Raw genomic sequence first — 23,583 nt, 5'->3', positions numbered from 1 at the left:
GATGATGTGGAATGGCTCGAGCATCACTTTGGGTCGTGAAGAATCGATTTGGAGCGTGGAGGGAGGAAGTTTACGCAATAAATTCCAAGTTTGGTAAGAAAATATTCGGAAAATATTGTTATTCACTGCCCGCATAATGAAGAATTATATTGGAGTTATTGGCGAGATTTGGAGCTATTGCTGGGTATAAATAGGCTCTTTGGGTCTACTAGAGAGGGTGTCGAGAGTTGGGAGGAGAAGAGAGGAAGCTGCAGAGGAAGAATCACGAATTTTCTCTGCTGCTGCTGCTGTTCGTGATGAAGATGAAGAACATGAAGAACGGACCTGCACCAGCAGTCGTTTATCAACAGTGAAACAGACTCACAGGCGTGGGTCGTAGGTGTGGGTCTTAGAGCCACAATAACAATAGCACTTCTTCTGTGTCGTTCATTTTGGACGCTTTCTGTGGGTCGCACATTCACTGTTTTATTATTTCATCTCCATTTTCATCATTGTAAACACCCTTTGAGCAATAAATAAATATTTTGAGCGTGTTTTTATCATGATGAGCTAAACCCAACACTGGGACGACGGAGGAGGTCGAATTTCATCCATGTGGTAATTTCATTAATTATTTTATTTACTTTTTGCACTAATTTTAATTGAATTAAGATTTTAAATTAATTACTTGTGATTTCATTTGATGGAGTATGCTTAGTCCTAGGGATTTTTGATATGCCATGCTTAAGAAATACAAGTAATATTTTATAAAATCTATCTTGGGAATAAACTAGAGTTAATATATTTTTTTTTTTGAACTATAATCGCCTAGAATTAAATTCTGAACCACTTGAAAATGAAAAATGGCCGAATCTTTAGTCCCAGTTTCTCGCACCAGTGTTAATATTTTTATTGTATATATTTATCTTTTTTATTAAGTTTAAAAAATTATCCTTCACAAGTCCGAGAGTTTGAACCTCATTACTACAACCCACGAAAAATTATTAATCAGTGGGAAGGCACACCTGTGGTGGTGGTTATATGTTGAAGAATCCAAGAGTTACAAAAAAACTCATGAACAGTCTAATTCATAAGATGGTCAGGCACAACCCTCGCATAACACCAGCAGAGATCATAGATTATCTTAAAGTTGGTGGTGGCATTGAAATCCAGTATCACCACGCATATCATGCAATTGAGTTGTCGCATAAACATATTTTTGGTAATGATGTGAAGTCGTACACTGGTATTGCTTTGAATGCTGTTAGGGAAACAAACCCTGGGTCATTTATTGATTTCGATTTCAATGATGCTACAAAAAGATTCAATAGACTTTTTTTTTGCTTTGGATATTGTATAGAGGGATATAAACTATGTCGTCCCATGATTTTCTGTGACTGTACATTTCTCACTGGAACTTTTAAAGGAGGTCTCATGGCAGCAACATGTCTTAATGGCAATCAAGGTAACTGGTTCTTTTTTTTTTTTTTGATATGTAGTGTCTGGTAGTTAGATCACTCATATTGACCTTACTTCACTATCTGACAATGAGTATTGGCCATACTACATACTACATATTGACCTTACTGAGTATGAGATAAACCATACTGCATGTGAAAATGTAGTGTCAATCAGTTGCTTAACATGTCATTATGTAGTGTCAGGTTTTCACATATCAACAAAGAGGTAAACCATACTGCATGTCAATATGTAGTGTTAATATTAGTTGCTTAACATAACTAGTAATTACTTTTTGCAGGATTTTATCCACTTGTGTTTGCTTTAGTACCCGGTGAAGAAAATATCAGCTGGGAATGGTTTTTCAAGAAACTGAAGGAGGCTTTGAATGATGATCGCCCAATCACTTTTATGACTGACCGAGGTGAAGGGTTGGTTAAATATATTCCCAAAGAGTTCCCTGATTCTCATCAAAGATATTGTTACTTCCATTTGGACAAAAACTTACCTATCGCAAAGTCTGATGAAAAGTATAAGGAAGTGACTGATGCTTTCCGAAAGGAGACATATGCTCTTTCTCCTGCAACATACGAGGAAGGTCTTCAAGAAATGGTTAATTTGGGAAGGCCTTTGGTTGCCGACTACTGCCGCAACATTCCAAAAGAAAAGTGGTCCAATGCTTTCTTCAAGGGTTGTAGTTATGGTTACACTTCATCTAGCGTTGCTGAATCGTTCAATAGCTGGATTAACAAAGAGAAGAAATTACCTGCGTGTGCGTTCGTTGACTCGATCAGGTTTGTATCAGTTTCCTTAGTCAGAGTACAAGCTTGTATTAGTTTTCTTTTTGTAACAGTATTAACATATATGTTCTGTTAATCTACGTATATTTTTAGTATAATAGACTTGCTATTCCCTTGTCATGTAGGATACGTATGATGGAAATGATGTCAGAATGTCGTGAAGAGAGTCTCTTGATGGACCCAGAACCGCTAACCCCTACGTATCAAGCCTTGCTTGAACTACACATCCAAATTGGCCGTCCCTGGAAAGTTAGCCAGTCAGATGCTAATCGTTATGAAGTGCATTCTCCAAGGTTAGCGTTTATCCCTAATCTCTATCATATGAATGTTATTTACTTTCTCTTTCTTTTTTTTAAGTACCATGTTTCTGTGAGAACATATAAATATGTACTGTGTATATTAGGTGTACTGAAAAATAACACATGAATATGTACTGTGCAGATATCACATGGTAGATCTAGAGAGAAAAACTTGTACTTGCCAACGATGGCGCGTTTATGGTTTTCCATGCTCGCACGCTACTGCAGCTATTACTAGATCTGTAGGAAGGATTCTTGATTACGTTGAAGATTATTTCAAAGTTATCACTTTTCGTAATCTATATTCAATAGCTATTAGACCCGCTCCTAACCACGACATGTATGTGTCTTTAATCAGTACATTTTCATATTTTGCATAGCAATTGAAACTGTCAACATAAACCTACTTACATATGGATGTTACATACTGATATGTAATGGTAGACACCACTACATTTTTTGATATTTGTTTTTCAGGAACAATATACCGTGTACATATTCATATGTAGTTGTGGTTCATTCCATTTATATGATACTGTTTTTTTCTCACAGGCCCGATGAGTATCACGTAGACGATATCGTTCTCCCAGCAGAAGTAATTAGGTCTCCACCAGGCAGGAAAAAGGGGAAACGTATTAAGTCTGCATATGAGACTAGTAGAAAATCTGTCAAGTGTTCAAACTGTAATTTGAAGACTCATCACTACAAGGCAACATGCAATCTTATCCGACAGTATGAACTTTCTGAAGAATGATTTTGTGTCAGGTATGTATTTCAGTCAGATACATATTAATTTCTTAATTAAGTAAGTATGATACAATACAATGTACTTTTAAGCAAGTAGTGTTCTGATTTCTCTTTTTCTTTTATCACAGGCTTGAACGTGCAGCAGAATGTTATATCGATGATGTTGCCAGATTCCTTTTCCACAATTCTTTCCTCTAGCCCTTGTTCTATTCTACCGTTTTTCTAATTGATTTTGTCAGTACCAACTGAATTTGGTTAATAAGTATTTCATTTACAGTACATACATTACAAGTGTACTGAAAATACTGTTTTTGTTGTTTCTTAGAACATCTTTTGGTTTTTGAAACATTATAAGTCTATCAAAATGTAGTTATTGTAGTTATTTTCGAATAATGAAATATGTTGTTAAGTCTATCAAAATGTCAGTATCTATCACCAGTAGTGAAGTATTTACATACTGAAATTACATGTCAGTATTGTAGTGTTAGTATCTACCACTACATACTGATATGTAGTGGTTGTAGTGTAACAATACTATATGTTTGTAACAAGAAAACAATCAAATATGTATTGGTTTGTGGTTTAACCATCTTCCACTAAGATTATTTAGAACATATCATAATTACAATTCCACAAAAACTTTTTTGGTTTCAATCAGGTTAGTACATATTAAAGAAAACAATCAGTACTTACTGATATGTAGTGGTTAGTTTAATTATGATATGTGGTTTTCCAGCTGATTCACCATCTTCACGGGGGTCGAGGGGGCAACGCCCCCTCGTATCAACAACACAAAATCATGTTTAAGTAACACAATTGAAATATCACTACATTAAAGTTAAACCCAAATTCAAATTAAAAATCACTACATATTAGATATACCCAAAAAAAAAAACATGTTTGGAAAAGCTATATGTTTTTGGACATTCTTGAACTCATGAAATGAAATGTAACCAAGAATAAAAAGAAAAGAAAATAGGTAAACAGTGATATGTACTGTCAGATTACTTTTAGCAAGTAAGACTATTTTTGTGTTATCTACCAACTGATTTCTGGTGGAGATGCTTTCAGAAATTTGCATGCTAACGGGACCCTTTTGTTACGAATATTCGCTTTCACTTCTTCATAATCTCCCATAGGCACTCCCACATATTTTCTTTTTGACTTCATCTTCATAATATGCATCACAAACAGTAGACAGTCTGGCGATCCCCCTTGTTGAGGTGCTTCACATTCATTCACTATTACATTATTCATTGTTACTTTGTTCTTCTCTAGCAAGTACACGTTGATAGGTACGTACATGTAATCTACCATTTTGCAGGCGTGTGGATAACAAATACCTCCCTATTCAGCCTTAGAAGAATTGTAGTGGTTGAACACCATTTTTTCGCAGTCATACTCAAGTAGCGTCCAATGAAGATTGTGGTGGCACATTGGTACAAGAATCTTCTCGATACTTTCATCCATCGCCAATATTGGTTTGTAAACATAATCATGTGCTGCTCCTTTGAGGTTATCCGAGAACTCGACATTCTACTGAAAACGTGGATGTACTTGAAATAGTTTATATCTAATTTTGACATTATACATACTTTTTTAGTTTTTGAATATGTGTTGTAGTAAATATGCAGTGTAAGATAACAACTTACCCAAGCGGACGGATCCAGATGCAACACAAGCAAGTATTTCCTGTATACTTCGTGTATCGGTTGCTCATTCTGAAATTTGGTGTTAAGCTTGTATTGTGCGTAGTTGAGAAGATCTTGTTCTAATAAATCGTTCTGCACCAAGTCATCAACTTTAGTTCCACTTACACAAAGACCACCTTCTACCACTCTCCAAGCAATTGAACTAGAAAATAAACGACGTAAAGGTTAGTATTCTTTGTGTAACAGTACATACTGATATGTCTTTCTCAGTATTTTATATACAAATATGTATGTATATCAAAAGTACATACACAAACTAATAGTACATATCAATATAAAAGTGTCAATTGAGAACTCACCTAAGATTTTTTGCATTATTGATGTATGTGTAAAGAGTACTCTTTTGTTCATCGTTCATGTCATTATAGAATGGTGATTTAGTCAGTTTCCGGAAATATTTTCGCAATTTAAGCTTTCTCTTTTTGTTTAGTGGTAGTGCTTCTGCTGCTGCAGCTTTCGGTCCTTTATATGATGGTGAGAACTTACTTCCACTCTCATATATATCATCTACCTTCTTTGCAGGATGGGAACGAGTAACAGGTCTGGTGGGTGTTGTTACCTGCTGCTTTTCGGGCTTTGTAGCATGCTTTTTGTTCACTTTTACCATTTTTTGTTTCTGGCTTGGGCTAAACTGTTCCTGCATTTTTAATCAACATAAAAAAATATGTAAATATCTATATTGCATAAAACATAGTTACATCACCTAATCATTTTTGGAAGCATGTAGTGGTATATGATTGTATGGTATAGTGATTTCTAGTGCTACCATACTGATATGTATATCAGTATGTAGTGATTTTTAGTGTAATATTAACTACACAAAATGAGATTTTTAGTACATATCATTCACCTGTGATGGAACCTCCAAAACATCTTGCGAGGGGACATCCAGAACATCTTGTGATGAAACATCCAAAGGATCTTGTGATGCAACCTCCAAATGACTTTTTGAACTGGTTGTAGGTATGTATTCTTATTGCTTACCTGTAACTTCACCTGCATCTTTCGGTTCAATGGGTTCTTGTTCTCAGTTGTTTCTTGTGGAATTTTTAAAGGCCGCAAATCTCTTCCAAACAGATTATCAAATTGTTCTCGTAAGTTAATACCAAAAAGACCATCGTTGTTATCTGGAAGGAGGTCTGCAAACTCTCATAACAAGAAGTATGAGTAAGGTTGCCATGCCTTTACAAATTGTTCTAGTAAGTTAATACCAAAAAGACCATAAATAAGTGTCATTTCTTCTGGTGTGGATACTAGCTAATTCGGTTGGCCATGCCTTTTAAAGACAAATCTAAGCTTGTTTGGATCTTGACCTCTAACGTAACAGCGTAACATTTTCGTCATTGCATCTTCAATCTTCAACCAATGTTCCAACTCAAATCTTGTGTACCAGAACATTAGGAACAGGTTACCGAATGATGCTTCAGAAATCATCTTCAGCTGCAACTCACTCAACTCAAGGTTTTCAGTGGACTTCGCAATAGCCTTCTTAGTGGTCCTAATAGTCTTCGCAATCCCCCACAAGCCCCTGAAACCGCCACGGTATAAACTTCGTGGTTTTCCATCTCCTTTCTTACGCTTATTAGCACCTACACAATAACAAGAACCAAAAACTATTACAGTACATATCAATATGGTATATCAAATATGTAGTTACATCATCAATATGTAATTGTAATATCTACCAAGTCTTGAAACTACATATTATTAACAGTACATACGAGAATATAAGTATCTACCTCTACATATTTATATGTAATATGTTATGAGAGTATAAGTATTTACCTCTACATATTGATATGTAATATGTTATGAGAGTATAAGTATTTACCTCTACATATTGATATATAATAGTAGATACCACCACGTATTATTTTAACTACATATCGATTTGTAATAGTACGTATGGCATATGTATCTGCTTTGATACAATAAAAATGTAAAAAAACTTAATACCAAAAACAAGCACAATGTTGTAATTTTGAAAGTGGTAGTAAAAGTTCGTTGCTCGGACTTGTAAAGATTTAAAAATAAAAATATATACACAATATTTGTCACAATGGGCGAGAGGTACTGGGACTAATGATTCGGCCAATCTTCATAAATAGGGCTCAATGATTTATTCTCGACAATAATCGCTCAAAACATAAATTATATGGACTCTTATTTTGCCAAAGTAGATTTTCAAAACATTGATTGTAAGTCCTAAGCATGATGTATCAAAACACCTAAACCAAGCATACATCATCAAATTAAATAACAACCAATTAATTCAAATCATATTTAAATTTTAAATTAATGCAAAAGTTATAAAAAAGAATTAAATGAAATTACCCCAAGTATGAAGTTTGGCCTCCTCCGTCGTCCCAGTGTTGGGTTTTAGCTCATCATAGTAAAAATGCTCTCAAAATAATTATTTATTGCTCAAAAAATGGTTTACAAATGATGAAAAGGTATAAAACAATTGAACAGAAAAATCGCAACAGAAATAACTGTTGCAAAGGCGTTGTTCAGCTGTTACAAGAAGAACGATAAATGATAACTGTTGTTGTACGACGAACTACGACCCACGAGTGTGCGTCTTAGACATTGTTGATAAACGACTGCTGCTGCGAGTCCGTTCTTCGTGTTCTTCATCTTCATCAATGGCAGCAGCAGCAGCAGAGAGCAATCATGGTTCTCGATTCTGCAGCGTTCCTTCTCTCCTCCCAACTCTCGACAGCCTCTCTACTAAACCCAAGGGGTCCTTTTATACCCAACAACCTTCAAAATATCCTTGATTTAATCCCGAATATCTTCCAATATTCTTCACAACCATATTCGATGTTTCTTTCCCTGTGGACTTTGTTCACGCATTAATGGCAGATATTTCGTTTTTTCAATCTTCTAGGATTCGATATAGGTACCATATATTCCCTCTTTACTCGAGTATCTTCCACAAACCCAACAGAGAACTCGATATTCTCTCTATGTTTCCAAAAATATTGCTATCCCCTGTTTGGACTTTGATCTTCTATCCCGGTCATTTCAGCCCAACTTGATCGCTAAAATCATTTGCATTCGGCCTGTTTAGCCTTAACAGGCTTAACCCAATAATTTCCAGCGATTGAATCTCGCTAGAATTCCTCCAACAATCCGACCAAACTTCAACAATGTCTGCATGTTTTCTTCCCGCCAAATTCATTTTTTTTGAATCGTGAATATGGTGTCCCCTTAGCAAACAGTGGTGTCCCCTTAGCAATTTGGGTGGAAATAGTAATTTTTGGGGCTGAAACAGTAATTTTTCTGGGGTTCCTCCGGGACATTTCTGGGGTTCTTCCGGTGCATTTCTGGGGTGCCTACGATACATTTCTCCGGGGTATAAAACACTGCTTTTTGAGCCCATTTCGCCGCAAGGGCTTATTTATCTAAAAATTCCTACAAAGACATAAAAGAACACAATAAATACAAAATTGAGCACTAACAATACATACAATAGAGACATATTAGACATATAAATGCGTCTATCAACACCCCCAAACTTATTATTTGCTAGTCCTCGAGCAAAATTTATTCTTGAAAAGTGACCGAGTTAATCTCGGGTGGGTTTATCAGAGGTGTACCCACAAAAAACCAATACTCCAGACCCTAGATATCTACGCAGAACCTTGGAAAGCACTAAAGAACCTCCTTGGTTGGCATACAATTATTGACTCTAAGAGGAAGAACCCTGATGCGAAATTCCAATTGTTGTATACGAGTTTGCACTCAAGCATACTAAAATTCATATAAGTGACAGATCTCTACTAAGATAATTTCACGATGGACATTATACTCGGAGTCAGACTAATCACATGAAAAGATTAAGAAGATGGAAAAAGAAAAATGTAGATGGTTGAAAAGCGAACGGTGTTTCCCATATCTGTATGAAGGCCTCTGCCAAGATGAACCTAACCTAAATGACTAAGATACCGGTCTGACTAATATTAACACACTGGCATATACAAGGGAACCAGTGGTCAATAACTTAAATCTATATCAACAAACTGGCAAATACAAGGGAACCAGCAGTTGACTACACATAACAATAACCATTTTTTTTTTAACTTAACGACATGAATAGATCTTTTGGATCCAAGCGCATGCTTCTTGTCAGCAGATTACACGATAGTTCCCACGGGTCCTGCATTCCACGCTTGCTTAGGAGACGGAAACAGGGAGAACACACGCATATTGCTATCCAAGTGTTAATACTTATTCCGATTGGTCTAACTGGTCTGGTCTAATTTTTTTTTTTTTTTTTTTTGGAAAAGCTAACTCAGTCACTCTATTTCACCCTAGCAAAGGTAACAACTTGAATCGTGTGCCCCACCAAATCACTTGAAACAAAAGAAAACTAAAAATAGAAAGTGAAAAGGACTCGACAAGATATGGCGAAACTATCATGTTATTTCTAACACCTGAGCTCTGTGCTTTTATGAATAGACTCTATAGATGTTTCCATCTAGTCAGATTGGTTCCTCAACTCCTAAAACAAAAATGTTTCCATCCACTTAGATTGGTTAGTGCTATCCTTAATAGGCGTAAATTTCTAGGCTCTGGAGTTTATTTATTGCAACTAAAAAGTTTTTCCCATACCCCCAAACTTAAAATTAGCATTGTCCTCAATGTTCTAAAGATGAAATTAAAAGCATGAACAACGAGAGACAGTTACTATTTGAAGCAAAAGAGTGAAGGAAGGATATTACCGGGTTGCATGAGATTGGGTTACCTCCCAAGAAGTGCTAAGTTTAAAGTCTTCAGCCAGACATCGGAAGGAATTAGTCACCTCATAGAATCATATAGAAGTAGTCGGAATAACTGTGGGTCATCTGGATCAAAAAGTATTACCCACAAGAAGAGGAAACTGCAACAGACCAAAAATATGCCAAACATACCCTTGTTTAAGACAACTACATCTAGTTGTGGCTCAGGTTCAGGTTCTATAACTGGGTCTAGATAACAGGTTTTCATCGGTTGGATTTCCTCAAAGCTAAGATCCGGTTCAGGTATTAGAGTCTGGAAAAACTCAACTAAGAACTTATAAGCACATAACAACAACCTGAATAACTGGGGATCCTCTAAGTCAATCAGATTTGACTCACACAGCTGATCACAATGAAAGAGGTAGTCTTCCTGAAGAAAATGTGTCGACCCTAATATCCTAAAGTGATTAGGTTTAGTCTCAAAACTTAATAACCGACACATCTTAAAATCAAAAGTTCCCACAATTGGTTGAAAAGTTTTTGGTGGGAAAACAAAGTCAATCTTGGTATCATAGCCTGGGTTAACCACATCAACCAGAGGATGGGTTTCTAACAACTGAGCTTCTTTCTGGACATCATTAGGTTCAGAAAAACGTGTATGAAGATAATCTTGTAAGATGGTTGAGGCACAAATGTCAAGTCCTACAGGAGGGTACTTACTAAGAGTTAAAACACACGGAGAATGATAATCACCCCCAAACTTAGAGTTTTCTGTGTCTCTAGAAAGATTAGTCACAACTTCCCTAATTTCTAGGTCATCAGATTCCTGGAAATGGTCAATAGATTCTTCTAAGTTGGGTTCATCCTCACTCATTTCTACGAGTTTATCATCTTCTAAGACTAGTGTTTCTAAATCGCTAGATTCTAAAATAGTATTCTCAGGGTAAACTCTTTCCTCTAAACTATCATCACAATCATATAAAGGATTATCAGCGAAAGGCTCATAAACTAAGGTTTTAATCATAGTTACCTCCTCCGATTCACTAATAGGCACATCAAATAATGGATTATCCAACATACTGCAGGATAAAGGATCTTGAACTACATCGTCTAAAACGATGGTATCTCTAGTTAAATCCTCGTCCTTTTGAATAGGTGAATAATTATTAAAATTATTTGGATTTTTATTAGAAACAACACTATCATTATAAAGCTCAATCGGAGTAACAAATTCCTGATCACTATGCCTACATATTTCATGTTCTTCATCAATACTATCCTCATCATAATCATCACTATAATAACATGAAAAAGATCGAACCTTATCAAAACAAGTAGTGTTACCAATTCTAACCTCGTCCTCTAAATTAGGCAAACAACTATCCTCATTTTCAAGGGTACTATTGGAAACACTATATTGGAAATTAAGACTATCTTGAGCAGTTCTGTTCTGGGCCTCTAATAAAAGCTTTTGAATCGACTCACATGGCTTCCTTATGGTATTGTGTATAAAAGGTTCACTCATGGGTGCATTTTGTTTATTCATTTCTAATACAAACCTATTTGTATTCTCAGTTAATTGTTTGAGAGACTCTTCTAGAGGAAGAACAGGTTCAGAAGGATCATAATAGGGACTAGTTTTCAATAGTTTGATTGTCTCCTCTAGAGACGAAGAACTAGTACTATAATCTTCTTGCTCGTAAGACTGATGCATGTGTGGATAGTAATTGGGCTCACCAGGGTATGACCCATATCCTTCCAAAGGATGGCGTTCCCAACCACTATTCCCAACATGGTCATAAAAAGGATGGTGTCCATATTCAAATTCAGGTCGATATTCATTGTATTGGCTTCTATCATACCATCTCGACATTCTTAATTGCAAGGGAATTCTACACAACCACAAACAAGGCCGACTCGACTCCACCAAAACAAACCTAAAGATTTCTAGCAAACAAAAAGCATGATGGCTCCACTTAGATTGTTTCTAGACCAGCTTCTATCTTTCAAAAGGGAATTCGTTGCAATTTGAGAAAACCCCTCTGGAATCAATCCGAGTCAAAGTAAGTTGAATTGAGGCGAGGGAAGCTCAGTGGAGATTTGATACCCAAGGCCTCACCGCTATCACAAGGCGGCGCAGTCACGCATTCAACTCACAGAAACCATCATGAACTTTGGAGTGTGCTTAAAGAGCAACCAATATTTTTCGAACGAGTTTCCTATTAAGCTCGTTACCCTATCGGTCTCGTTCTATTCCAAATTTTAAGCTTGGGTTCGAGTTAGGTTTCGTTTTCCTAAGGCGGGCAAGAAGGGAACGGTGATGAAATCCGAACCCTTATCTTATTTAGGCCAGGCCTTGCCATTTACTAGGAAAATAAAGACAGCCGGTTCGTCCTCAAACAATTATCACCTTAAGGCAGACAGTAACCCGCTTGCAGGAGATTCGCGGGTGTTTCGATTGGACTTACCTCCCGTACCAGACGGGCGATGAACCGTTGTCGTCGACTCGGGCCACGACTCCTATGCCGTGTGCGAACCCGAGGGACCGAGACGATATAGTAATCGTCGTCCTTCCCTGCACACAGTTTATATAATATTTATTTTATTTTTTAATAATAATACCCTTCCGTTGGGTTAAAAAAATAAAGTCCAATTGTTTAAAGTCCAAAGTCCAAAATAAATAAAAAAAAAATTACAGTTTTCCTCACACACTCTAAAAAAAAAAAAAAATTAAAAATTAAATCCTAAAATTGTCCTTTTTCTTCTCTTTTCGCTTTAAGATTTTTCCTCTCCAAGTCCTTAGTTTTCACTTTGAACCTGCAAAATAAAGACAAAAAGAAACGTAAAAAGGAACAAACAATTCTAAAAAAATAATAAACCTAAAAAAAATAAATCAATCTATATACAAGTCCGCGTCGGCGGCGCCATTTTTTGTTTTAATTTTGAAAGTGGTAGTAAAAGTTCGTTGCTCGGACTTGTAAAGATTTAAAAATAAAAATATATACACAATATTTGTCACAATGGGAGAGAGGTACTGGGACTAATGATTCGGCCAATCTTCATAAATAGGGCTCAATGATTTATTCTCGACAATAATCGCTCAAAACATAAATTATATGGACTCTTATTTTGCCAAAGTAGATTTTCAAAACATTGATTGTAAGTCCTAAGCATGATGTATCAAAACACCTAAGCCAAGCATACATCATCAAATTAAATAACAACCAATTAATTCAAATCATATTTAAATTTTAAATTAATGCAAAAGTCATAAAAAAGAATTAAATGAAATTACCCCAAGTATGAAGTTTGGCCTCCTCCGTCGTCCCAGTGTTGGGTTTTAGCTCATCATAGTAAAAATGCTCTCAAAATAATTATTTATTGCTCAAAAAGTGGTTTACAAATGATGAAAAGGTATAAAACAATTGAACAGAAAAATCGCAACAGAAATAACTGTTGCAAAGGCGTTGTTCAGCTGTTACAAGAAGAACGATAAATGATAACTGTTGTTGTACGACGAACTACGACCCACGAGTGTGCGTCTTAGACATTGTTGATAAACGACTGCTGCTGCGAGTCCGTTCTTCGTGTTCTTCATCTTCATCAATGGCAGCAGTAGCAGCAGAGAGCAATCATGGTTCTCGATTCTGCAGCGTTCCTTCTCTCCTCCCAACTCTCGACAGCCTCTCTACTAAACCCAAGGGGTCCTTTTATACCCAACAACCTTCAAAATATCCTTGATTTAATCCCGAATATCTTCCAATATTCTTCACAGCCATATTCGATGTTTCTTTCCCTGTGGACTTTGTTCACGCATTAATGGCAGATATTTCGTTTTTTCAATCTTCTAGGATTCGATATAGGTACCATATATTCCCTCTTTACTCGAGTATCTTCCACAAACCCAACAGAGAACTCGATATTCTCTCTATGTTTCCAAAAATATTGTTATCCCCTGTTTGGACTTTGATCTTCTCTCCCGGTCATTTCAGCCCAACTTGATCGCTAAAATCATTTGCATTCGGCCTGTTTAGCCTTAACAGGCTTAACCCAATAATTTCCAGCGATTGAATCTCGCTAGAATTCCTCCAACAATCCGACCAAACTTCAACAGTGTCTGCATGTTTTCTTCCCTCCAAATTCATTTTTTTTGAATCGTGAATATGGTGTCCCCTTAGCAAACAGTGGTGTCCCCTTAGCAATTTGGGTGGAAATAGTAATTTTTGGGGCTGAAACAGTAATTTTTCTGGGGTTCCTCCGGGACATTTCTGGGGTTCTTCCAGTGCATTTCTGGGGTGCCTACGATACATTTCTCCGGGGTGTAAAACACTGCTTTTTGAGCCCATTTCGCCGCAAGGGCTTATTTATCTAAAAATTCCTACAAAGACATAAAAGAACACAATAAATACAAAATTGAGCACTAACAATACATACAATAGAGACATATTAGACACATAAATGCGTCTATCACACAACAATGCATCATTACATACTCATAAACATATGTTATTAAGGATACATATTATTCATACGCTTTGTTCTTATATGTAGTTGTACTACATACCTTCTACATTTGCTTTCCCGCCTTTTGCTTTTGGTGAAGGAGTAGCAGCTCTCATGGAAAGTGCTTTCTTCCCCTTATCTTCCCCTACACCATATCAAATATGTAGTTAATGTATCTACCATGAACATGAAACAACTACATATCAAATACCACAACATACTTGTAATTTTATAACTACATACTGATAACTACATATGAACCACAATTTACGGGGGTCGAGGGGGCAGCGCCCCCTCGTTATTAAGAATTATCTTCACTTTTAACATTACAAACCTTCTTTCAGGAGCGCTTTTGCTTTACCCCTTTTTGCTTTTCCCTTTCCTTTTGGAGAAGGAGTAGCAGCTCTCAGGAAAAGTATTTTGTTCCCCTTTGCTGGTGGTGAAGGAGTAGTAGCCTTTGTCGCTGTTTTTCCTTTTGCTTTAGTAGCTGCCGCTGCTGTTTTTCTTTTGCTTTTTGCTTCAGGAGCAGCATCTGCTTTCTTTCCTTTGGTTTTTGCTGTTTTTGTAAACCAAAAGTTTTGTACACATTACATATCAGTATGGTACAACATATAACTTGTCAAAATGAAGTACAAATTGCAGACAACATATTGATATGTAGTACACATATAAATTGACATACTAAATTTTATTATGTATTAGTTAAACAACACTACATTTCAATATGTAACAATACATATTTTAGGTTTTGGGAATATTGCATGTCAATATGAAGTATATTCTAGGCTTTGTTTTTGATTTGATTTACCTTTTTCCTGAGGAACCTTACTCATACTTCTTGTTGTGGGAGATTTAGCAGTAGGGGAGGTTCCTGTTGGTGAATCATCGGTAGACTTCCTTCTTCTTTTCACTGGTGTACGAGATTTAGCAGTAGGGGAGGTTTCTGTTACTGAATCATCGACAAATTTCCTTCTTCTTTTCAATAGTGTAGGAGATTTAGAAGCAGGGGAGGCTTCTGTTGGTGAATCATCGTCAGATTTCTTTCTTCTTTTCACTGGTGATGGAGATACTTCAGTAATTTCTTCTGTAATCGTCCTCTTAATTTTTCTACTTGTACCCATTTCTTCTTCAATTGAATTTAATGAAAATTAGGTCAGAAACTGAAAGAAGAAGCAGTTTTCGTTTCTGATAATGGTGATTTTTCGATCTTTTTCTGATAATGGTGATTAATCCATTGAGTTAGGTTGCATAAGAGAGACGAAGCAGTTTTCTGAATGTGAAGAAAGACGAAGCAGTTTGCGTTTTTCAATTTAGGTTGCAGAAGAGATAGAGAACGCAACTGGAAAAAAACTGAAAAGAAAACAGACGGAAACTGTACACATATCACGTGGTCCAGGGTATATAGGTAAAATAACATGTTTTTAAACTTTATTGGACTAGCCATTAATTGTTATATCCGCTGGACCATCCAGTAATCCGGGTCGGATTTTCTGGACTAAATAGTAAATCTCTCAATCCGTTTTCATCCCCTAACTACATGTCTGCGCTGCAGTCCTGCACCTACTGTCTCTGCATTATACGTCCATATAATTACTAGCTTTGCCAGTGTTGTAGTGAGTCCACATTACTAGTTTTATGTGGACTAGGGAGATGCTAGGGAGCCCTCGCTTTTATACCCTAAGCTTTGATACCACTATGTGTCATCAATATCCACCGTTGATTTTCTATCTCACCCTTCCCCACCTGAAAATACAGGGGTCCGTTTTAAGAATGGATCAATGAAAACTTGACACATAGCGATGTCAAAGTTTTGGGGTATAAAAGCGGAGGCTCCCTAGCCCAAGTTTTGACACCACTATGTGTCATCAACATCCACCGTTGATTTTCTATCTCACCCTACCCCACCTGAAAATACAGGGGGTCTGTTTTAAGAATGGACCAATGAAAACTTGACACCTAGCGGTGTCAAAGTTTTGGGGTATAAAAGTGGGAGCTCCCTAACATTTTCGGACTAACCAAACATACTAGACATAAAAGAAAACAAGAAACCAAAAACATTGAGATACTGATAATTAAGAAAAGCTTCAAGACACAGTTGTACTGGAAGTACTCATGGAATGCTTCAAAAACACCTTTTACGCTGCATTCTCAACAATATCACTGTTAGTTTTCTCCCTCTACATCGTCAGAGTATTATCCGGTCGCCGGCAATTGTCAAATGATGATAAGATGAGGAGGAAGAAAAGATACTAGGGTTGTCAATGGGTACCCATTACCCAGAGCCGGAACCAGACCCGCTAGATTCGGGTCCGGTTCTGGGTCCTAAAGTTGGACCCATTAGTAACTTAACTCCCGACGGGTAATTACCCGATTGGATCAGAATGTTAACGGGTCCGACCGGATAATACCCGCTAGGTACCCGGTTATTTATCCTTTTATAAGTTTTATTCATCTTTTTAGCAAAATTATAGGTGTTTTGTTAGTTTGGCTTTGATCTTTTTAATTTTTCTCTTACATTTAATCTTTACTTAGTACATTAATAAAGAAATAATAATAAATTTTTATAAAAATAATTTAGATTCAAGTTAAAAAGAAAAAGAAATTAAGTTTTAAAGATTTTCTTTATAGTTTTTTTAATATCCAATGGGTACTTGGAACCAACGGGTACCCGCGATTTTAAACGGGTCCGGTTTTGGGTACACATATTAAGAACCGGACCCGGAACCATTAAGAACCGGACCCAACCTTTATAAGTAGGGTCCGGAATTAGTGATATCCAGGAAGACCCGGACCCGAGAGAAGGGAAAGTTTTTTTCACAGAGATGAAAAAGTTGGAGAGAGAAAAATCAATGAGAGTAAAAGATGACGTGGTAACTCTCCTTGCCACGTCGTACGGTGCGCATAGTAGAGTGCTTAAACGTGAGGGGAATAGCATTTCCGTCAATCAACTACTCAATTTCAATAGAGTTTGGGACTATATGACAGATCATTGTTTCAAATATAAAACTTATAGATTACTCAGTCCTTTCCGTAGCGAGGTTTATACATCTGATCCTGCAAACGTTGAGTACATACTCAAACCCAACTTTCAAAACTAAGGCAAGGTGACAATGAAAGAATCGATTAATCAAATTTTCTCAATTTTCAATCTGACACTAAAAACTTATTTCTGGCTATAACATAGAAGGAATTTTAGATCGTCTGTTTTAGTTTATAAAAAATAAATACTCATTGTAGGGATCGTACAACTACAACAATTTGAAAGATCTTTTGGGGGATGGAATCTTCGCAGTAGATGGCGATAAATGGCGTCATCGGAGAAAAATATCTAGCTATGAGTTCGAGTATTGAGAAACTTCAGTAGTGTGGTCTTCCAAAAGAACGCAGCAAAACTTGCTCGAGTAGTATCTGAGGATGCAAACTCCAACCTTTCAATAGATTTTCATTGAGTGACAGGAATTCAAAATTTCAAGTATGTTAATAGGACCTTTTCTGATTTTATTCCTTGGCAGGATTTGTTTCTGAAAGCAACTTTGGATTCAACATTACAAGTCGCCTTCGGTATTCAGCTAGATAGCATGTGCGGATCAAGTGATGAAGGAACATTGTTTGCCAATGCATTTGATGATTCAAGTGAAATGACGGCGTGGCGTTATGTTGATGCCTCATGGACGATCAAGAGGTTTCTAAATATCGGACCCGAAGCAAAACTAAAGAAAAATGTGAAAGTGATTGACGAGTTTGTCTATAAACTAATTCATACCAAGATTGATCAAATGTCTTGTTCACCAAATGATGCTTCTGTGAGTTTCTAAAGACTTAGCCCAGTCAAGTTTTACATTTCTACGTTTATAGCTGCAGTTCCTATGGTAATTTTAACTATCGACCTCTTTTATCCTCGGCAGTAATATCATAAACCATAACAAAACTTGTTTCTGTATGAGTTCGATTCCAGCACTCGTCTATTGACCTATGTTTTAAACCCTAGGAATTGTCTTCCTGGAACTGCAGGATGCAAAGATATGTTTTTCTGACGATACATTGCCTGATGGATTTGATGTTGGTAGCTTATCTCCCATATGCAATGGGAAGAATGAAATTTATATGGGGAGATGATGCAGAAGTATTCCGGCCAGAAAGATGGCTCAACAATAATGGGGTTTTCCAAAATGAGAGCCCTTTTAAGTTCACAGCATTTCAGGTGAAACAATTACCCTGAGTAACCAGATTACCCTTGGTGAGAGGCTGTTAAGGGCTCTTCACACACCTCTCAGTCCATCTACTAAGAATAAGATTTCTTTATTATGCAACAGAGCTTAAATTACAAACCTAAGAAGCCCTCCAAAACAAAACAACAATGAATAACTTCTAACTGTTGATAGTTTTGTTGGTTTTACAGGCAGGGCCTCGTATTTGTTTGGGTAAAGATTTTGCGTATATGCAAATGAAGATTTTTTCTGCCGTTTTACTGTGATTCTTCACATTCAAGTTGGTTGATCAGACAAAAGTAGTCAACTACAGAACCATGATCAATCTTCATATCAAGGGTGGACTACATCTTCATGCTTTTCCCAAAATTGGATAAAAATGTCATCTAGACAGAGAAAAGTTGGGATCTCATTATTATCAATTTAAGGCTTGTTTGATTTTTTCGGTTTAAAGTGCATTTGTACAAGTAAACACCAGTTCTATCATAGCAAGAAAATAATCATCTCTTATAATGATTGACCTGGTATATCTTCTTATAATGCAACTATTGCAATATACTATCTTACCATTCTACCAAAGAAACGAACAAACTAAAAAGCTAGAATCTGTGTTTCATTTCTTATACTTTCAGATGCGACTCAGGCCAGGGATGAGTACAAAAAACATTTTGGACCAAATTTTTTTTTTTAATCTTTTTGGGTAACAAAACTAATGTCATTTCCAAAATTACAGAGAAGATGAACCATGTAACTTCAAAACTATAGTCTCAATTAATCAAAAATATGCTTAGGAGATGGCATGATAAAATAACAAACATTCTACCTTAAACTTACAGAAATTAGAGTATTAGACAGATGGGTTTGCAATTTCAGCAGCAGGAATTTGAAGTCCAGGCCTTGAGACCCATTTTTTACGGTCTCTGTAAGCTTCAATGGCCTGCAAGCGAAGCCTTTCCTGAAAAGCAGCTTGGACAGGTTGTTTTGATGCCTACAACAGAACACAAAATTTTGATTTTAGTGTCATAATTCTACTCTTACAAGATTTAATAAGAGAACTGACAAGTATTTAGTTAGATTCTTCAGTATGAGAACTTTGAAAATTCACCTTAGGAACTGTAGTCAATTTTGGTGGAGCTTCAACTACATCTCCAAACCTGATTTTCTCATGTCCTTGGAAGCCCAGCATATCATCCTCTGTCTTTCCTTTTTTATGTTTGTTCTTTTTGGCTTCTAAGTACCTAAATGAACATAACCTCCAATTATCAGAATCTTCAATTTAAGGAACATATCAGAGCTAAGATTATCACCTCTAAAAAAACACGAGGGATGGATCTTGCGCACCAGCAAGCAGTTTACCACAGAGATGTAGAGAAAATAAAGATGGAATTTTAGCTTTCTATAGAGATGAGCAAATACATATTATTCATGTTTACCCTTTTTATATTTTAAACGAATCTAGTTACAGATGGCGATAGACCGATAGGTCAGCTTACACATTTATGTAAGAGAAGATGTGGCTGACTGACGGCTTACTCGACAAAGCACTTTGGGCATACTGCACATATAACCTCTTTACTCATGAACATTTTTTTTAACTACACATTTTAGCTGAAAGATCCAATAAGAGATTATTTTTTTGACTTATCCAGATTTAAAAAAAAAAAAGAAAAAAAAGAAGATACTGCCGTAATTGTAAATACCTTAGACCCCTATGCAGCTTAGTACGAAAATAGAAGGAAAGCCGAGGGATTATCAAAAAGAAAAAGGAAACTATCAAACCCTTATCCAGGAAACTAGGAAACACCTTTCTCGTTATCAAGAAGACTGAATTTAGCAGGTGATCAAGGATACTTACTTTTTCTTGCGCTCCTTTCTTTTTAATCCCTTGGGACGACCTTCCAATGTGTCGAAACGAAGGTCATTAACTGGCTTCCTCTTCCTCTTTTTATTTTTCTTATCATCTTTGTCCACACCTTCATCTCCGCTGTCTTCTTGTTTAGGTGTTACAATATTTTCATCATCGCCATCCTCACTGAATCTAGCAGGTTTAGAGTCAATCTCATCCTTCGGATTTGGTTTCTGAAAACAAACTATATCTTAGAACAACCACAAGATAACCAACCAAAACTAAATACTGTTGCGGCTCGTGGCCTCAATAAAGATGATGTGGTAGCATCACTCGAGGTAACCAAAATAAAATGCATACAACATAATGGATGTTAATGAATAAAAAATCACAAGACGCCCCTACATCAAGCCTAATACCCAACACACAAGTCATGAAAAGGCGAAAACATCTAGCATCTATATCATCAAAACACAAGAAATAAACCCTGTTGATTAACTGTAATCTCCTAACATCTTGTTAATGGAGCGAGCTAGCTATCTTATCTAATGCAAGGAATGTTAACAATGAAACAAAAGCCAGTATCTTCCTCCACTAGTGTTTCAATCATTAGAAAGTAACTACCTGAGAAAGCCGCTGTAATTTTTGAACTACAATAGCATCAATGCCATCACAAACACCAATGCCACTTATTATCCTGAAAATGTAGGTATATAAACGCGACTGACTCACTGAGATAGGTACAGACTACAGACTCCAAACATTTCACGCATTCATACATCATGTGTATCATTAGTAAACTGTATTTGAACTAACCAAGCTCTAAAAACTTCATTCCAGACATGCCCAACAAAAGCAAGTTAGTTCTATAAAGAAAAAAATCAACATAAACATAAAAAAATTGAAACATTAATGGGGAGCATAGAGATATAATCCCATCTGTATTACTATACAAAAACCCAGCAAAACAATGAAACACATACTAATTCCCTAAGGAACTTCCTTTTCCAAAAACAAATCAAACCCTAAATCCTAAAACCCCAATTTCATACAAAAAATAAAACCCTATGCTAGCAAATAACCAACTTACACAGAATTTTTCAATACCAGAAAAATACTTTAAAGAATCCCAATTTCAGACTCACTTTATCAGTTCCAGTGGTGCCTTTCTTTTTGCCTTTACTACTTTCACTACCTTTTGAAGATCCTGGTAAAACAACATAAAACCCAAAATGTTAAAATAAAAATCAACCTAGAAGTAACTTATAACAGAAATACAGAGAAAGAGAGAGTACTTAGGTTTGATTCTGAATGAGGGATATCCTTGATATTAGGTTTAGGAGAAGTGAACTCCATGAGTTTACGAAGTTTAGAAGGCATAGCATCGATGTCATTAGATTTAGGTGGTGGTGGTAGACGTTTGTATTTGTCTCCATGTGCTTTGTTATAGTTCTTCTCTCTTCTTCGAACTCCTTTCCCTCCCATCTCTCTCTCGTTTTCTGCTGCTCGCCTCTACTGTTAAAGATGGCTGCTTTGGTTTGGGGAAGTCGGGAAGAAAACCTATTATCTATTATGAGAGTGATGAGTTCGGCATATATCTTGACTTTTTAGTCAACCCACCATGGGTGTGGGACCTGGGTGCCCCTAGTAAATTATATTTAGGTCGGGATGACCTATCAAAGTTATTTGTCCCTCTTGCCCTGGGCCACGCTGAATGTCATAATTCAAAAATCTAGTAGTGTATTTCGAAAGCTATCAAGTGGTCAGACGGTTTTTATGCGCTATTATCACCGCCGAGTTAGGGGTTCGTCGTAGTTTTCAAATCAATTTTATTTAAAAGAGTTTGGATATAATTTAGGGACCACTGTATTATCCTATCCAAAAAAAAAAGCAAAAAAAAAAAAAGTAATTTGCATTACCTCCCGTGACGAAGATCATAATTTGAGTTACCTCCCCTACAGAGATAAAATTAGTGAAACCTCCCCTCGTTACATATTCCGTCCAAACCAAGTTAGCTGATTCAGCAAGAATACACGCATGGCAAAAAAAAATACGCTGACTCAGCAAAAATTTCCACGTGGCAAAAAGAGATACGGGTGGCACAAAAAAGAGAAAATTACAAAATATCTAAACAAAGAAAAAAGTGAACATGCTTTTTTCTTCTTTATCTCTGTCATCTTCTTATCTCCGGTGACGTTGTTCTTCATAAGAACAGGAAAAAAATAAATAAATTCGCAAGTACTGATTTTATATGGGAGGACATTTTCTAGACACGAGTACACCATCAGACGAAAATATCGGACGGTTTTGTACCATGGTTGTTCTTCTTCTCAATTAACCCTGCAATTGATATTTTCATAACAGAAAAAAAAACGGCAATTGATATGATGAAAGTATACAAAATTTTTGAAAAAAATAAGAATTGAATCCCCGATTTGTACTTAAGGTCTTCGTTGATCGTCACCACCACTACCAATTAATCGCAAATCTATATACAGATAAGTATATTCAAAATTAGGTCCCAAATTATACATCAAGCAATCACAAATTAGTTCCTTTAGAACAGCTACTCTTATGTTTAATTCAGCTGTTGAATCCTAACTCACCCAAAATTCCGTCCATATCAAATCGTAAGCTACCACAAAATTCTTCTTGGTCTCCGTCGTCTTACAGCAAGTGGGTCATCATCGTCTTTAAGAGTCACTGATGATATGAAAAACAAATTGAATCGGTACCTTAGTTAATCAGATGATTAATTGATCCGAGGATTTTGTATCTTTTCCAATTTCTCCGTGAATTTGCTCATCTCAAAGACTCAAACCACTGTCCTTCATATTCAATAATGGTAGCCATCCTTAATATCTACAAAACAGACACCAGAGAATTAATATCATCATCGAAAACAATTTTCATTTCTTGATTAATCAAAACAACCCAACAAAAAAATTGGAAGAGAACCAGATCTGGAAATAGTGGAGCATTTTTAACGAGTTGTTGAATGAACCCAGAATCTCTGTCTCCAGCATTCTACCCCTGTTGGATCGGAGGTTTTGTATTATTTTTTGTCGAGGAAATTTTAGGTATCTAAGTGCTACACGTGTGACGATCTGTTTTATATGCCACACGTAAACGTCTTAGTTGGCAGATAACAGAGCTTTTGGACGGAATACGTAACCAGGGGAGGTTTCATCAATTTTATTTATGTAGGGGAGGTAACTTAAATTATGATCTTCGGCAGGGAAGGTAACGTAAATTACCCCATAAAAAAGATTTGACATATTAAATGGTTGCATTACACTAAATTTGA

At 36.3% G+C, this 23,583-nt stretch overlaps 1 protein-coding gene and 1 pseudogene across 2 annotated transcripts; one reads left to right on the top strand and one right to left on the bottom strand.

Annotated features, from left to right (window-relative positions):
- The first annotated feature begins 17,044 nt into the window (after positions 1 to 17,044).
- On the top strand, positions 17,045 to 18,696 carry LOC113305296 (annotated as a pseudogene).
- Positions 18,697 to 19,096: 400 nt separating this feature from the next.
- Positions 19,097 to 23,354, bottom strand: LOC113306950 (ralA-binding protein 1-like). Of its 2 annotated transcripts, XM_026555870.1 has the most exons (7): positions 23,235 to 23,354; positions 22,883 to 23,138; positions 22,196 to 22,291; positions 21,422 to 21,483; positions 20,286 to 20,509; positions 19,536 to 19,668; positions 19,097 to 19,418 (listed from the first exon to the last, which is right to left on the bottom strand). In XM_026555870.1, exons 2-7 carry the CDS (start codon positions 22,896 to 22,898, stop codon positions 19,278 to 19,280), a joined length of 672 nt encoding a protein of 223 aa, XP_026411655.1. In that variant the 5' UTR covers positions 22,899 to 23,138; positions 23,235 to 23,354; the 3' UTR covers positions 19,097 to 19,277. The 2 variants fall into 2 exon arrangements, with proteins under 2 accessions (XP_026411655.1, XP_026411654.1); XM_026555869.1 differs by lacking the exons at positions 22,196 to 22,291; positions 22,883 to 23,138; positions 23,235 to 23,354 and adding an exon at positions 21,572 to 22,135.
- Between the last annotated feature and the right edge of the window lie 229 nt (positions 23,355 to 23,583).

The sequence above is a fragment of the Papaver somniferum genome, chromosome 8 (genome assembly GCF_003573695.1).
Source record: "Papaver somniferum cultivar HN1 chromosome 8, ASM357369v1, whole genome shotgun sequence".
Classification (NCBI taxonomy): Eukaryota; Viridiplantae; Streptophyta; class Magnoliopsida; order Ranunculales; family Papaveraceae; genus Papaver; species Papaver somniferum.
This window is presented reverse-complemented; position numbering and strand designations above follow the sequence as displayed.